This window comes from Equus przewalskii, chromosome 18 (genome assembly GCF_037783145.1).
Source record: "Equus przewalskii isolate Varuska chromosome 18, EquPr2, whole genome shotgun sequence".
Lineage (NCBI taxonomy): Eukaryota > Metazoa > Chordata > Mammalia > Perissodactyla > Equidae > Equus > Equus przewalskii.
Genome location: NC_091848.1, coordinates 20561664 through 20578797, shown reverse-complemented (window position 1 = coordinate 20578797; position 17134 = coordinate 20561664). Strand labels below are relative to the sequence as shown.

Sequence of the window (17134 nt, the reverse complement as noted above, 5' to 3'; positions counted from 1 at the left end):
TAACATTCCATCGTAGTTTCCTTCATTCCTGATAGAAAAGAAGCTGAGTGCAGTATCGCTGACCTTGTAGTTCTAAACAGAATGAACTTGGTTTGTCTCAGAAAATTAAGTGACAAGAGACAAGCAGAGGGGCTCTGTTCTGCTCTTTCCTCCACCAAGATAATATTTGCCAAGCAACAACATTGATTGATCCTTAGTGCTCAGGACAGGTTAGAATTGCAGAACAGGATGAGGGAAACCAGAGTGCATTCATGAAAAGGGTGTAAGAGTAGCAATTAGGCAATGTGGGTCTGGCCCTGGTCTGGTTATTAACTAGCTAGTGACCTTGGACAAGTCACTTATGAAAGTCAAGTAAATTAATACACTTGAAAGCTCTTTAAAAATTATACATACTCAAGGTGACAATACTATTGCTCTTAGTAAGAAGCAATGTAGTTTTGTGACTAAATCCTCATTTCTTCACTTAGAAAATCTCTGATTTACTCTTTCCTCTCTATTCTCATTGCAATCATCCTGGTCTCAACCCAGATTACTGCAATAGCCTCCTAATTTCTCTCTTCTGCCCCACGCCCGACAGTTCATCCCCACAGGGGCAGGTTGGACTAGATGCCCATAAGGCTTCTTCCTTCTTGGTGTGATGCTCGGATTCTATGAGACAATAAACAGGAAAAGAAAACATAGCTATTCCTTTTCCTACCTCCTTTCTTAGCGTTGGCTACAATTCAAATATGGCATTTGGCTTAACAGTTAAAGATTAGATAGATACATAGATACATAGATGGATATAGATAGATAGGTAGCTAGGTAGGTGGGTAGGTGAGTGGGTGGGTAGGTATAAATGCATGAAATTTAGGGGGGAAAAGCAAGTTAAATGAAGATCAGGATTTTTCAGCTACTTCATAACAGTTTCAGTAACTCCACAAACACTCCAAATTTATTGTTGTATTTATTGTTACAATGTACGACAGCGTGTGTGTCTTTTGATCCTCATTTTCTCTCAATCTGTGGCGATCTGGCTTCCACTCCTATTCCACAGACATTGCTCTGGACAAAGTCATCACATCTCCACTACTGTTCACGCCCATAGATGCGCTTCAGCCTAATTTAACTCTCCACAGCATTCGACACTGTTAAACATTTCCTCCACTTAAGGATTCTCTGTCAGTGGGTTTTCTTCCCTCCTCTCGAGTGAGTTCTTCCTCCTCTGCCTCTTCCTTGTTGCTGATATTCCTGGGAGTGCAACTCCAGGCAGCCTGTTCTCCACTCCTGACACACTCTCGCTGATTGAACGCATCCCCTTGCCTGGTTCCAGTCACTATTCACATGCTGATGACTCAAAATCCACATCTCTGGCTCTGATTTTTCCTCCTGAGACCAAACCCACGTAGCCCACAGCCTACTCAACATCTATGCTCGAACATATCAAAGGCACATCAAACTGAACATATGCAGATCCAAGCTCTTCACCATAACCCTGCTTCGCTTTTTCTGTTCTCCGCCTCAGGGAATAGGATCCCACAAACGAAAAGCCTCATCTCTCTCTCTCTCTCTTTATCCTCCAAACATCTATGTCTCCTCCAACATCTAATCAAATACCAAATCCTATTGATTCTACTAAATATCTCTTCAATCCACCCATTTCTCTTCATCTCCATTGCCGACACCCTACTCTGGTCGCCATTGTCTCTTATACAGACAACTCTATCAGCCTCGTAACTGGTCTCGCTGCCTCCAGAGTGGAGAATGGAATGCCCTACTTACTCTATTCTCTTCACTTCGGTCAGAGTAATTTCTAAAACACAGATCTGAATTGACTTCCCATTTGTCCTTAGAGTAAAGTCCAAACTCGCTGACCCAGCTTTTTAAGGTTCTTCATGATTTGGACCATTCGCCTCTACATCCTCAACTCTGACTCCCACCTTGATACCTATACTGGCATCATAATAAATTATCTGTTCCCAGAATAGGCCATGTAATCTTCCTCTTAGCTTTTGCACGTGCTGTTCCTCCTATCAGAAATGTCCTTTCCTCACTCCATTACTTGGCTAACTTTTCACTCTTAGAGTCTCAGTTGGCTTTTACTGCTTCCAGGAAGATGCCTGAACTTCCAAGTCTGGGTTGGGTTCGTTTTCTCTTTGCTCCCAGAGCACCTTTTCCCCCCTTGTCTTACAGCTCTGTATTGCATTTGTCTGTGCCCCACCAGACTGCACACTCCAGTGGCAGGATCAGCATCTATCTTGTTCATTGCTATACTCTGGTGACTAGAACATTGCCTGCTACATAGTACGCTTGTCAATAGTTTTGCTAAATGAGTGAATTAAATTTGTAAGTATTTATAATAAATTACTTTGAGAAGATGCTACCCTTCAGATTTTATAATAACCTCAATAAAAGAGGTTCTGTATGAAAAAAAATCCGTTTTATAAAGACATTAGAAAAACATCTATCTTGAACATCTAAGTATTTCTTTTTTAAAATGTTGTGCCTGGCCTTTCAAAATGTGTTCCTAATTATATAATAGCTCCTGAAACCAGTGCGGGTATGTATATCATTTATTAAATTGCAGCAAAACTTGCCAGGACAGTCTAAGAACTGAAAATAGAGGAATTTCAATCCATCCATAGCCGCCTCTCCATTGTTTGTTAGGTTCTGTAGAAAAGAGTGTTCCAATGGTAGACTTTCTTCCAGGCCGGTGGAGTCTCTGGCCTGGCATTTTATTGGGCTTCTCTTCTGTGTTTTGATACTGGGAATGAGGCAGCTGCTGCCAAGAAGCTAGATCCAATGCCTAGTATCCTTGGCAGAGAAAATATTTCTCCAGTTCTATCCAAATTAATCCTCACAGGTCAATAAATCAATACACAAGGAGAATGTGTGATGATTTTGACCATCTGGACTTTTTTTAAGGCTTTGGTGGGTGTAACAGAGACTACCTAGCTCCACAGTGGCTATGAACACCTGGACATTAACTCAACGTAGCATGGACACGGTCCCCTTCCCACATAATCCCACCACCCTGATCCAGGGCAGGGGAGCTCCTGGTGGCTTTTCAGAATCCTCGCCTTGCTATTGAGTCAGCCAGTTTGATTTCAGTGTCAAAGAAAGCAGCTTCAACCAGTTTCCTTCCCAATACCCACATAAGATAACAAACTGGATCTAGACTCTGTCTTCACACCTGGTCAACCATTGTGACAATCAAGTAGTCAAAAAGATGAAGGGAACATGTCAAAATTTTGGTACAATATGATCAACACAATATGAGTGATCTTTTTATCTGAATTTTCCTGCCAAAATGACTGACCCAGTTTTTTTTTTTTCTTAAATACCCCTAAAGAATGGGGCAGGGGGTGGAGAATTTCCACCAGGGAAGGCAGTGTCTACATGAGTATTAAATATAGCAAGTTAAATTCTCTTTCACCAGGAAAAAATGTTACAAAGGAAACTGCTTCTAAACCAGTCCCTCCGATGCCTTGCCCTGCAGCAAAGGAAAGGGCGGGGCGAAAGAACCTGTTTACACGCCCAGACATCCTAAGGCTGCTTTAGTTGTAGCTATAAATGCTACCCCTGGTAAGCTCTATGTTCTAAGCCCAGTGACATACTTTCATCCTTTCACTCACTGCTCACAGCAGCCCTATCAGGTGAGTGTCACTCCCATTTAATGTGGGAAAATTGGGACAGAGAGAGATTTAGTAACTTGTTCAAGGTCACACCACAATTAAGTGGTGGAACTGGGATTCCAACCAGGTCTAACTCCAAAACTCCTGCCTTTAATTGCTATTCCCAATATAAAGAATGTTTGCGTGTTTTGCAGGCCCTGAACCAACCATAGCACTTAGAGTTGTTGGTCACCAGAAAATGATTCCTTTCTCAAAGATTCTCTCTTATTTATTTTAAAAGCGACAACAATAAGGGAAGTCAAAAAGTTGGCGGAGGAAAGGTCAGGGACTATCCAGAAATCCCACTACACTAATAAATTAACTGTTTTCATTTTTTCAGGTTTCTCCCAGTCTTTGTCCAATCTGTATACGTAATTATATGTAGTTTCAAAGGCCATTTTAAATGACCAGTTAGTATTGAAAAGATAAATACATCAAATGAGTTGTCTCCTCAAAAACATATAAAAATTGTTTTAATTCTACCCTCCACATTCTGGGTTTCATTTCCTTTTCTGGAACAATAACAAGAAAATCTTGAAGAAATCTGACTCACACAGCAGATGTGAGGATCAGAGAACCTGCTGGCTAATTGGAGATGAGTTTCACTGGAAACAATCATACAAAAACAAGCTATGTATGGTAAGTTCCTATTCCTGATGGCTTCTCAGGATACACCAAATTTATCTCACCAAAGAGCTCTGTTTTGTGGAACTTCAGATGCTCATGCCCTGGGTCTCTATATAAGCGTTTTCCAGGCTGTGTTCTGGAGAACCTTAACCACACACACACTCAGAGTTTGAAGGTAAATACATTTAGGGACTACTGTTTCCATCCTCCTCTTAGGGATTTAAAATGTACATTAGCATAGGAAGATCCTGGGAAGTCATGAAGTATGAAACCTGCTCACTTTTGTCCAGAAGTTGCAAACTCAGTTGCCAGGAGCCAGGCAGGTAAAGGCAATGATCTGGTGGGGACCGGGATGAAGTAGAGAACACATGTACCACCTGAGAGTTGCTGTTTCTAGACATGCAGGCCTAAAATTAACAGATCTTCGTGAAATGTCTGAAATCTGAGTTTTGATGTGAAATTTCTCATGCAGAATGTGGGGGGATGAACATGTCTCTTCGCTAGATCTGGCCCACAGGCCACCAATTGGCAGCTTCTGGTTTAACCTAAAGTTTCTCAAGCCCATTTAACCACAGAACTTTTTGTTTCTAGAACACTCTTTGGGGAAATGCTACCACACTTCATTATTCTGCCAACGCTGCAAGGAAGCCCAGTCAAAGGTCCCTTCTCTACACTTAGTCTTCCTTCTCTGTTCCGGTCCTCTGACCTAAGTATGTTCTAGTTACTCTGACCGTGTAATAAATTACTCCAACACTTGTGGCTTAAAACAGCAATATTTATTTTACTCGAAATCTGTAATTTGGGTGAGGCTCAGAGAGGATGGCTCATCTTTGTTCCACTAGGTGTCAACATGGCTTGAAGGCTGGCGGGCGAGGGGTGGGATCCATCTGAAGGCACTCTCATCACAAGTCAGATGACTTATGCTGGTGGTCACCTGGGATCTTAGTGCAGGAGATGGCTGAAACACCTACAGGTGGACTTTCTTTGGGGCCTGGGCTACCTTCCAACATGGTAGCTAGATTCCATGAGTGACAGTCTGAAGAGAAAAGAGAGAGGCAGGGTGAATCTGTATCACCTTTTAGGATCTGGCCTCGAAAGTCACACCAGGTCACTTCCATTGTATTCTATTTGTCAAGTGTTCAAAGACAGGGCAATAGACTCCATCGCTAAACAGAGTGTGGCAAAGTTCTGAAGAGGATGGGAGACAAGAAATACTGTTGTAGCCATTTTTGGAAGATACAATCTGCCATAAAGGAAAGGATGAAATCTCTTGAATTCTGGCTCTTTCATTTACCAGTAATAGTGTGACTTTGAGCAAGCAACTTCATCTCTTTTTGCATCATTTGTTCACCCTATCCTGAATTACAATCACCTCTATTTTTATTTTATCATTGGATAGTGAGCCTCTTGAGAAGAGCATCCCCATCTAGGTGTTTTGTTTCGTTAATATTCCTATAATGCAAAGTACAAACACGTGGTTTGGGTTTAGTAAATATTTCTAATACTTTATTTTTTAAAACTATTCGGAGTTTCCTAGTAACTTTTCATGACTTGTAGACGTGACTGAAGGAGAAGAAACTCCCTCTGGAACTGAGTCACACGGCTTGCAGTTCATATTGTTCTGTGCCAGTCTTAGCCTAGGGATAACCAATGTTGTGGTTGGACCAGCCCTTGTGGGTCTTATTATGATTGCAAGATGCCCTCAGAAATAAGCATCAGGAAACTTTGGGGGGGAAAAAGTTTATTACTTACAAGTCCTGGAATTTACATGGCACACCTGGGGCCATACAGTGAGATAGCAGTAGAAAGGGATGGGGCAGGGGGTTCGGGGGCTTGGGAGCTGAGGGTCTGCTTTGATTGGGGTCGAGGGTGGGGGCCTAGAGTCTTGAGGGCTCACTCTTTATTGATGAATTTAAAACACCAGAGCATAAATTTAAAGCATGGGGAGAGAAAAAACAATTGGCCCAATGGTCAGTTATTGAAATCAACCAAGATCTCTAAAACAAACGATCCTTGCAGGGGAGGTGGGGGACAGCCTGGCTCTTTATCTAGTCTGGTGGCTGGCAATGTGCTTATTCAAGATAGCCATCTTTGAAGTAGATGTCTCTTTGAGGTGGATGCCTTGGCAAGCGAAGCTTAAGTCAAGGATCGTCCCACAAAAAGAAAAGCCACCTGTCGGGGCTTACACTACAACTACCCACATGCCGCTTCCCTTGTCACATGACTTGTTGTCACATTGAACATGAGACAAGGCTCAAACCCAAGGGCCCTCCCCACCTCCTCATGCCTGTGGTAAAGTAGCCCTCTAGTCCCCTGCCGCTGGTGGCACAAAGAGCAACCAGGAGGCCTGCAAGAAATAAACAGCCTCTAAGAAATTGGCCCCATAAAAGTCTACTCCCAAAGCAGCAGCAAACACCAGACTTAGTCTCCAAACCTCGCTCCAGTGCACTTAAGAGCTGTTCTTTGTTGTGAATACAAATAGCACTGGAACCACAAACCCACATATAATCATGTGAAACTTGGGGTTCTGCAAAGGCATTCATTTGCAAATAAATATGCTAAGAGCCCTTTCAGAAAGGACCGCTGCCCATTGGAACAACTTTTGCTCATTGTGCTTTCATACTCCATTCCTTTTCGCCACTTGCCAAGTGAAGAAGAATGGAAGGGAAAGAACAGGAAACTTCGATTCTCTGTTAGAAATGGCTCTTGGTTGCCTTCCGACATCCTCCTCAAGCCTTGTGTTGCATTATTCCCAGCTTCCTACACCCTTTCCTCTCCTTCCCATCATTTCCTAGTTTTCCTCCCCACGTTTCTGCAGCTAACTTGCTGCCATGTTGTTTGGTGAGAGCCTCAGGCTATTTACCCAGGTGCCTGCCAGCATCAGCAGTGATGGGCGACTGAATTAAGCAAGAAGTGTGTCCAACCCAGAGGCAACTGGAAAAATCTGTATTGAGTGCTAGTACCAATATTTTTGTTTTTCAACACGTCTGAACCAACCAGTTTACAGTTCGTGGGATTGCATCCTCTATCCTGGGAAATATTCTTTTTCGTATATGAATATAAAATAACATTAACTGCCAATTCCTTGGTCCTTATAAGTCACAAATTCTAAGCACTTTACGTATATTGTTTCACTTAATCCCTACAACTGCTCTAAGAGACTTTTTACGTTTGACAGATGAGGGGACTGAGTGAAAGAGGTGAACTAAATTGCCGAAGGTCACTTGACAAAGGGCATAGCCGGGATTGCAGCCTGTTCTGCTTGCTGCCAAAGCCCATGTGTTTTCTTCCCGAAACTGTTTAGATTGAGGAAGGGGCATGCATGACAGATTCTTTTCTTCTCTCATAGAGATTTTATTAATTTTGAGCCTTCCTGTTTGACTCAATAAATCAATTCATTAATAACGCTGCAAGCAGAGATACTCAGGGTTGTAAGAGACCCTAGAATTCATAAGGTCAAACTGATCTCTGAATCGTCTTTACAGCACTCCTCACATTGGCTATTCTGTGTCTACTTGAAGACTTTGATGTTGGGGAACCCATCTGTCTGAGGAGGAAGCTATTCATTCCATTTTCAGGCAGCTTCATGTCGCGTTTGATAAAAATCTGTCCCCCTGGAACTGCCATTCATTTATCCTAGTTCTGCTGTCTGCAAAAGCAGGCTGAGCCGGCTTGCTCAGCTCTCATTACCCTCTGAGCCTTGCTTGACCAGGCGAATTGCTTCACACACTCGGTTACTGTTGCCTGTTTGCTCTTGTCTGAATAGACTCCAGTTTGTCAATGACCCTCACTACCTGGGACACCCAGGACTGCACCCAGAGCTCAAACTAATTCTGACCAATCAAAATTCAATCCCCTCCTCGAACACAGTGCTGCACATCTATGATTGCAGCCCCAGGCTGAATGTGTTCTTTGGGCATCCACGTGGAATTCTCAACTAATATTGAGCTCTTCATCAACAAGAGATGTGGTAAATGGGAACATTTCAGCCACTCTTTGCCAGCCTAGGCTGCTGGATCCCAGGGCAATGAGGTCCCTAACTCATCTGCATATAATTTCACTTCAACAAAAATTGTTTGTTGTGGCAAATACTTCATCCAAACTTGCATGGTGATTTTCATTCCTCATCATGTAAGGGGTACCTTTTTTTCTTTTGCATATGCAGAATGGGTTGATTGTCTGTTTAGGTTTTTTTTAACTTTGATTCAGTGACAATTAATCAATGGTTGTCTAAAGAGGCAAAAGAAAGTCAGACTCCTCACATGCAGAATTGGCATGTAATCTCACATCAACACAACCCCAGGATCTTTCTAATCAGTGATTGTGTTTGACCACAAAATTGAAAGTATCTTTACTTTAACTCAAGGATGACCAAAATAGACTGGTGAATGGGAACTGATTATCTGCTATTCCTTAAAATTCCCTGGTTCTAAATTAAATTATTTTCTTATTCTTTATATTTTGACTTAATTAATATTTAATTTTGTCATGGTTCTTATAGAAATTTTTATTTTCTAGTTTTACAATCAAAAAGGAAAGGGTAAATGTCAAATATACTTTGGGGAAAATGCTTTAAAGTATAATTTTTAGAGATCAGTGACTAGGCTAGAAGCCCCCATCAAAAAAAAAAAAAGAATGATCTTGGGCTAAGATCTCCCTTCCCTCTTATTCTGATCTTCTGCATCCATCTGTGTAGACAAAGAAGCCTGAGCTACTGTCTAATGAACCCAGTCTTCTCACTTTACAAATGATGGAACATAATGTACAGATGGGTTAAAGTGACTTGCTCAAGTTCACATGGATAACGGCAGCTTCTAGCACATATCTCTCTTCTTCCAAGCCATTGATACAGAATATCATTTTGAAGGAATTCAGAGAGGCAAGAGATTACTCTCGTATGGGGTCTTTGGAGAAAACATCATGGAAGAATTGAAATTGGAAAGAAGTAAAGCATTTTTAACCAAATCTTACTTTTTCACCAAAATAACACATGCTAGCAATAGAAATTTTGGGAAATGCTGAAAAGCACAAGGAAAGGTGATGGAACAATTGCTCATAATCCCACCACGTGAAAGCAGTGTGATTGGTGAATTTCTCTATAGTCTTTTTTTCCTGGCACGTTATTTGTTGTTGTTTTCTATCACTGTGAACATACTACTTATCAGGGAACATTATAATTCAAAGCCTATTCCATCTTGTAATAAACTCTGCATAGGTATTATTTTAATTGCTACGTAACAGTCCATTTTTGCCATAATCTTCTTAATTTTGCTCCTATTTTTTAATAATTAGGTAGAGGGAAAGATTTAAATGAAGAGAGGAAAGATATGTAGAAGACAATATGTATTTACAGCAAATTAAAACACCAAAATACAGATGTGTATTTGAGCTTGAGCTTGTGGGTGATTTTTGTTTCATTCTTTATATTTTTCTCAATGGTACAAAGCACTAATAAGCATACCCACTTTTATTGAGCACTTACCATGTGCTTTATGCCACAGATATGTTTTCTTATTTAGTCCTTATAATGACCAACCAACTATTATATCTTCATTTTAAAGATAAGGAAAATAAGACCTAGAGAAGTTAAGGGACTTGCAGCTCAGTGATGCAGCCAGAATTTGTTCCCAGGTCTGTCTTAGGAGAAAACGGCTATTCTTAACCACTATACAACCTATCCCAAGTTTTTTACAAACATCTACCATTGTTACAATGAGAAAGCTATTTTAAAAAATGAAAATGGATTGCAAACAATAGTTCATTTCTAGTATAAGCAGATAAGTTATCACCAATAGAGTACAAAAAACAATCTACCAAAATCCCACAACAGCTAAGAAAATCATCAATACATAAAATCCCCTCAGCCATGTCTAAAATGTTTAAAATTCAAGTATGTTTCAGGTTTCTCTGAAATTGATTAGAAACAGAAAAAAAGAAGCAACGTTAATTGCAGCTACGTGAGTGAAGTCTGGATTCTGAGACTGGATGAAAATTGATTGTGCTAAAAGTAGTCTTCTGTAATTAAGTGAATCTGTGCTGTGCACTTTAATTAGTCGGCAGAACTAATTCTAAGTGGTAACCTTAAGTCCTGGTGTATGTCATTCAACAAGAACGTGGCAGCCCCACCTCAGCTGAGTTCTACCTGTTTTCCGCAGCAGTCCTATTGATGCATCCACGGCTCTAATGTGAAACTGCAGGAAATGTGATGCATCCTTTGGTAACCCAGATGTACACATTATGAAATCTTCCTCATTCCTTCATTCAGAGGACTTGTAATAGGTTTAGGTTCCAAGGAATCTCACTGGGGGAACGTAACTGCCTTAGAAAGTCCTTGAAGTCATTGGCATTTCACATCACACACTGGGGGACTTGGCAGAGTCAGTAAACATTATAAAATTCACTTGATAGGTTTCTCTTAGTTTCTATGCAGACAAGCTGAACCTGTGTCTTTGAAAAGGTGTTCAAAACAATGAATCTCCAAAAATTTTCTCTAAACCCCTCAGTATCAGATTTCATGGTATTAAAAAATGGAAAGATGATTTATTTTTCTTTTTATTGTTGTTTTTAACCTTTTTTTAATTATAAAAGTAATGCATACTCATAGAAAATTCAAGAAGTAAAGAAAAGTGGAAAGAAGCAGGAAAAACATAACCCATCATCTCTTCATTCAAAGAGGGATTGCTCTTAACATGGTAGCACATTTCCTTCTAGTCTTTTATCTAGCCATTGTCTAGCTGAGATATCATTTTGTTTGCACAAATTGGTATTCTACTAGAAAGATTCATTGAAAAAGAAATTTTGAATTTTATTCCTAACAACTTGGGTGAGTGGTGGCCATTCCACGTGCTTCTAGCATCTCAGACACAGATTAAGATGCCTGCTGCCCTGAGCTTTCACTAAGGGGAGGCCTCCCCTGAAGGGACAGGACCCACTTTGTGGTAGGAATGAGTATCCTGGACATAACAAAGGAGGAGATCATTCCTACTATTTATTTAGTAGCCTGGGATTAATCCCATTGGGCTGACCCTCATTCCCTGAACATTTGCATCCAGAAGTATGCTTATAATTCGCACTCAGAGCAACTTTAAGAAGAGTTGTCACCACAGAATAACCACTACCCAGGCATGAGGGTTGAGTAGAGGATGTGACTGGAAGGATTAAAAGGCAAGGGGCAACCTCGATGGTTTGTCAACAAGTCGCAGGACTCAGAATCATAGAAATTGAGATTTGCGGATAAAGTGTATGAATCTCAGTCTCAGACTCAGGTGTTCAAAGAATACTCATTTCTTTGTTTTCTTAAAAGAAAATAAAGTGGTTTCCAAGCATCTCGCTTACCAAACTGGCAGATAACTTAGTCTCAGGTGCCAAATATGGAAGGCTTATGTGGTGCCAGAAAACAAGGGCAGAGTCTCCACCCTCTTGTCTGTCATGCTGACTGCCAACAGCCAATCAACCCCAGCTGGTTCACTGAAATCCAGTTGATCTCTATTTCCCAGCAATGTGGGTGTCAGAGTTCAAGTCAGCGCCCCCAGTCACACCCTCTGTCACCTTCTTGGTTGGGCCAATTTGCCAGGGAACTACCTAAAAGCGATGTACCAGTCTCCTACTCATCTCAGAACCCACCACCCTCCTTCTCTTTTCCCACCCCTGGAAAGTGCCCCTTCCTCTCTTAAGTTCTGCCCCTTTTTCCTCCCCCAAGACACGGAAAGTACTTTCTTCAGGCTTCTTCTATAAAATAGAAGCGAATGGGGGAGAAATCAGGCAGAAAAATTCTGCTTTGGTCCAGGAACACACACCTCCTCTGAAGTAAAGGAGAGCACATGGCCTGGTTTCCCTTTTGGAAGATGTAAAGGAAAATTATAATGAGAAAAACCTATTTTTCAAAAGATCATCCTGCCATAGAAATGACTTTGCATAGGACTCAGTCAAGTTCATACCCAAAGCTGAGGTCCTTCATTCTTTAGCACCCAGAGGCCATGTTTGCCAGGAGGTGATGAGCTTGGACTTAGAGGCCAGACTGGAGTTCAGATCATGTGCAGTCCTAGCTTTGTGACCATAACCCTCTAGGCTCAGTTTTCTCCTAGCACAGTGCTTGGCACAGAGTAGGATCAATTAATGTTACTTTCCTTTGTCCTTGGCCAGGGATCCCTCCCCAAGTCACTGCCCAGCCAGTCCCAAAGCTGTGGCTCTAATTCCTCATATCCTAGGAGCAACTCCAGGAAAGGCTGTCCTTCCTAAAACGTGTGCTTGGTACCCTCATTTGAAACTGTTCAAGTAATGTATTTTTAGCTGAATTTGGTTTATATGATCCCGGTCGTTCAGATGGTAGCTATTTTCCTGCCAGAGAAAATCACATCTAATCCATTTTAATATTTTGCCCACTGTGTACCCTCCAGAAGCTCTTCAACCATGAGTATTGTTGGATGTGGACAGTTGGAACATTTGATTCCTCCTCAGAACTCATTTTGACCTATGAGGAAAACCGTCTCCCTGGAAATAAACCAGATAATGTAGCATGTTCTTAAATCCATCTCTCTTCATTTCTTCTGTCTCCTAGTCAGATACAGAGTTTTGGGATAAGATGCAAGCAGAATGGGAAGAAATGGCCCGGAGGAACTGGATATCTGAGAACCAAGAAGCCCAGAACCAAGTTACGATCTCAGCTAGTGAGAAGGTGACCAGTTCTCTTATATATGCTGACCAGTTTTCTCGACCACTTTGGATCACATTTAGTTGATAACTATCTTGTGAAAACATCCAAGAGTTAAACATAAAATGTAATGTCAATCTGACCTAGAAGAAATTCTAATAGATAAAAATAATATAATCATCCAATGTGTGAAGGCAGCAGAGCTAGAATGGAATATCCTTATTTTTATGCATGTTAAGACAGACAGTGTGGCAGCCAACAGAGTTTGGACCCTGACTGCTGGCCAGTTACTGAAATAACTGACATTGGAACAAGAACTGGGCAATCCCACAATGCTTTTCGTCAGTCAGCCACATGAGCCATGTCCATGTGCTAACAACATCAGTGAAGCAGGGGAGTGAAGCAGGGCTGAGGACTATATTTCATAAGTGGTCATTACACAGCTAGCAAAGAAACTCAGTGGAAAAGATAGGCTTCATACAACCACGTCAAGCCCCAAAGGATTCCTCACAGATATTCCCCCAGTAGGAGCCCCAGCAAATGTGAGTGCAGTGAACAACCAGCCAAATTACCCATGAAGTCCCAGTTGCCCTGGGATTTATGCTTCTAAAAACTCTTGGGGAAAAAAAACAAGAAATAAGTTTAAATGATTTGAAAGATAGAAAGAGATCTCGAATTTTCTTATACAGGAGAAGAAAGACATATATATATGTTTACATAATGGGGTTTTTTTGTGGTAGAGGAAGTCTCAATATTCAGTTCTGGATAACTTCCATGATATTTAGTTCAATCCAACAAATATTTATGGAGTGTCTACTCCACACTTGATACTGCGGAAATGATGATTAATTGTCTCTGATCTTAGGGGATTTGCAATCTACATAGTCATTAAAATGTCTTCCTCCTCCCAATATTCTCTATCCCACAGGAGGCCAGGCAATCTCATAAATCAGAACCTATCTCTTTAAAATTAACTGTCTTTTCCACAAAGTAATAAAAACTAACTAAAAAGAGAACATTGATGCGGACCATCAGACTCTGGGCTGTAATCCATGCACCTGAGGCATGGCTGGGACCCTGCGCTCCTCACTCCTGGGACCCTACATTCGTAACCACTACAGAAGCTAGTCATACCCTGTGGCTTTTGATCAGGGTTTTGTCTTTCTAAGCACCTTTCCAGAATGAAGGTCTCCATTTGATCTATTTTAAAACCCTAGTAACATCATCAACAAACTAGCTTATTTGTATCTATCAAATTGGAAGGATTTTATGATAATCTATGTTAGTAAGGTTGCAACAAATAATGTCTCTCAGATATTTTCAATGAGAGTTTGAGACAAACTTTCTCAAAAACAGTTCAGCTACACATATCAAGGGCCGCAAAATAGTTCCTAGCCTTTAGCCTAATAAATCCTTCTAGAAGTCTATCCTAAGTTAACAATCAATGCAGACCAAGATTTGAGCCTGAAGCTTTCACTATAGCTTTATTTATGATGACAAAGAAATTGAAAGTAACCTGAATGTCCATCAATGGAGGGTTGATTAAATAAATTTTAACATAATATAAATAATTATATTAACTAAAACTAAGTGAGGCTTAGGTGTCAAAACTGCATATATAGGATGGGCTTATTTGTTTAATTTGTGTGCTCATAGAAAAATACTAGAAGAATTTACTTGTAAATTCTGTATTGTTTAAATTTTTCCAATAACAGAAGATCTATAACATTAAAACATGCATTCTCAATGGGGAGCTGTAGCCATCAATGAAGCATAAACTGGTTTGAGGAGTGGGTAGGTGAAAAAAATCATGCATATGGTTTGTAGCCCTCCAAAGGGCCACAGAACAGACAGATGTACAATACATGGTATCAACATTTCAGGGGCTGGGTGGCAGCCCTTAGCAAAAATATGTCCAAATGGTCAGTATTTTTAAAATCTTTGGGGGGAAATGGTTAAACCAAAAAGAACAAAAGAAATATCCAAAGGAAAACAAGCTCCAAAATATTAGCAGTGATCACATTCAGGTTGTGGCGTTATGGGTAACTTCTTGTTTCTTTTTCTATTATTTGATAACAAAATAATATTATCTAAAATTTATACAATGAAAATGTACTACATTCATAATAAGGAAAAACAGTAATTAAAACTTAATTGAAATTAAGTTAACTAAGCAATTAAAATAAATGAATTAAAATTCAAAAAGAACTTACTGAATGGAAGAAGGAAGAGATGTCGAATTGGATGTCGATGGGTTGGCCTTTCTCTGTGTTATAGGGATATTACTTCCACACTGAAAACCCCTTCAAGGACTGGCCTGGAGCATTTGAAGAAGGCTTAAAAAGGCTGAAGGAAGGGGACCTGCCAGTCACCATCCTGTTCATGGAGGCAGCGATCCTTCAGGACCCCGGAGATGCAGAGGTGTCCTTTCTTCTTCATCCTGCCAGGCTCAGAAAGTGGCTGCATGTGCTAATGAGGGACAGAACGGGACAGAGCTCTACTGGGTTGCCTTTTCATTAAGTAAAGGTTCCCCAAGGAGTTAACCTGGTTTAGTCTGATATTTGTTTGAAACTTAACAAATAGTGACCTGTTTTCTAAGCAAATCTGCAGTATCTACAGTGTCTGAAAATGAAGGGTGGGGACAGGAAAACGAAAAACTAAAATTGCCAACCTGAAAGCTCAGCGGTTTTCAGGGGCCAGTGTATAGTTTTGTTTGGATCTAAAGCCACAATATATCTCACCCTTCATTTACTCAGTCGACATTTATAGAGCACATACTGTGTCTCAAGAATTATGCCAGGCACTGGCTTAAAATATTGAAGAGCTGGAAAGATAAAACAGTTGAAAGGACACATTTGTGGTCTATCTGGAGAGACGAGTAAATAAATCAATGCAGTGTAATAAAAGCAGTGTCAGATAACACACAGGATGCTAGGAGAGCAGAGAGCAAGGCTCCTGATCCAGCCTTCCCCTCCTAGTGAATCCAAAGCCGAGTTTTGAAGGAGAGAGGTTTAGTTAAAGACAGCAGGGGAGTGAAGCTGTTGTTAAGAGGGAATGCTTAAGCTTCTAGGCTCTGCTGTCCTGTGTGGGTTTGAATCCCCACTCTACTGCTGGTCAGCCATGGGCCATGTGACCTGGGACAAGTCATTTAAACCCTCTAAGCTTCAGTTTTGTCACATGTAAGATGGAAATCATGATTATAATAACTATCTCATTGGATGTTGTGAAGATTGATTTAGTTCATACAAATAAAGTGCTCAGTTCAGTGCCTGGCACATCAATATTTAGCCTTCATTAGTATTATTGGTTGTACTTAGTTTGTATAGAAAGAGCAAATAAACTGATCACTAGTTAAAGCCCCTAGTATCCTGTTAGTCAATGAATGAGACTGAACGGAGAGCTGGGATTCTGAATCAAATATTGGAATTTTTATAAAAGATGCATAAATCTTCTAGAAGAGAAAGTCGTTGCATTAATAGAAAACTGTAGGCCACACCCCCAAAAATAATAATGTCATCTTACATTTCTAAATGCTATGTGTTTTCATGTATAATGTATCATTTGACACAACAACCCTAGGAGCTAAAAAAAAAAAAAAGTATACATTATTATACCAGATTCATAAATGAGAAAATTAGGACACTTGGAAACTAACGGATCCTAGACAAGGACCCAGGACTTCTGAATCTATGGAGATCCCAAAGCTAAGATAAGGGACAATCTTCGGACAGTGAAAATGACACCAGGCCCAAAGGCTAGGAAGAAGGCCCCAGAGAAAGAGTGTTTCATCAGTCTTTTCTTAAGAAGCATTCTAAGATGTGTGGATGGTGAAATCAAAATAGAGGCTGCTCTGTGTACATTTGAAAGATTAAAAAGAATCACTGATATTCTTGTGGGGAAGAATCAGCATGAATTTATATGGAGCCTGTAATAATAACCCATGAGGGGAAAAGCCAATACAATTTTTACAGCACTTTAAAATGATTCTTTGTGTTTTCATATAGTTTTGTTTTAAAATGTCCATAATATGATTCTCAAAGGTGGGAGAGTTATGCTCTTCCCAAACCTTTTTAAATCCCTGAGACTCTGATACACCTCTATCCCTAGCAAATTTGAGGACAATGTGTATAAGGCGAGGTTTTGTTGATGTGTATTGCTCTTGCAGTGGTGCGAGAATTATTGTTATTATAAGTATACAAGTAGA

General features: G+C 40.4%; 1 protein-coding gene and 1 long non-coding RNA gene across 21 annotated transcripts in view; one reads left to right on the top strand and one right to left on the bottom strand.

Moving 5' to 3' along the window:
• The window catches only part of PEX5L (peroxisomal biogenesis factor 5 like), a 212967-nt gene that overhangs the window by 180003 nt on the left and 15830 nt on the right, over positions 1–17134 (top strand). For all 20 annotated transcript variants that reach the window (XM_070583197.1, XM_070583186.1, XM_070583191.1 and 17 more), the window contains 2 exons: positions 12838–12954; positions 15208–15351. In XM_070583197.1, coding sequence (XP_070439298.1) covers positions 12838–12954; positions 15208–15351 — 261 coding nt within the window. The remainder of the gene's footprint in view (positions 1–12837; positions 12955–15207; positions 15352–17134) is intronic.
• On the bottom strand, positions 5035–15278 carry LOC139077100 (uncharacterized). Its single transcript, XR_011529350.1, has 2 exons — positions 15144–15278; positions 5035–5316 (listed from the first exon to the last, which is right to left on the bottom strand). It is a non-coding gene; the product is annotated as an uncharacterized lncRNA (long non-coding RNA).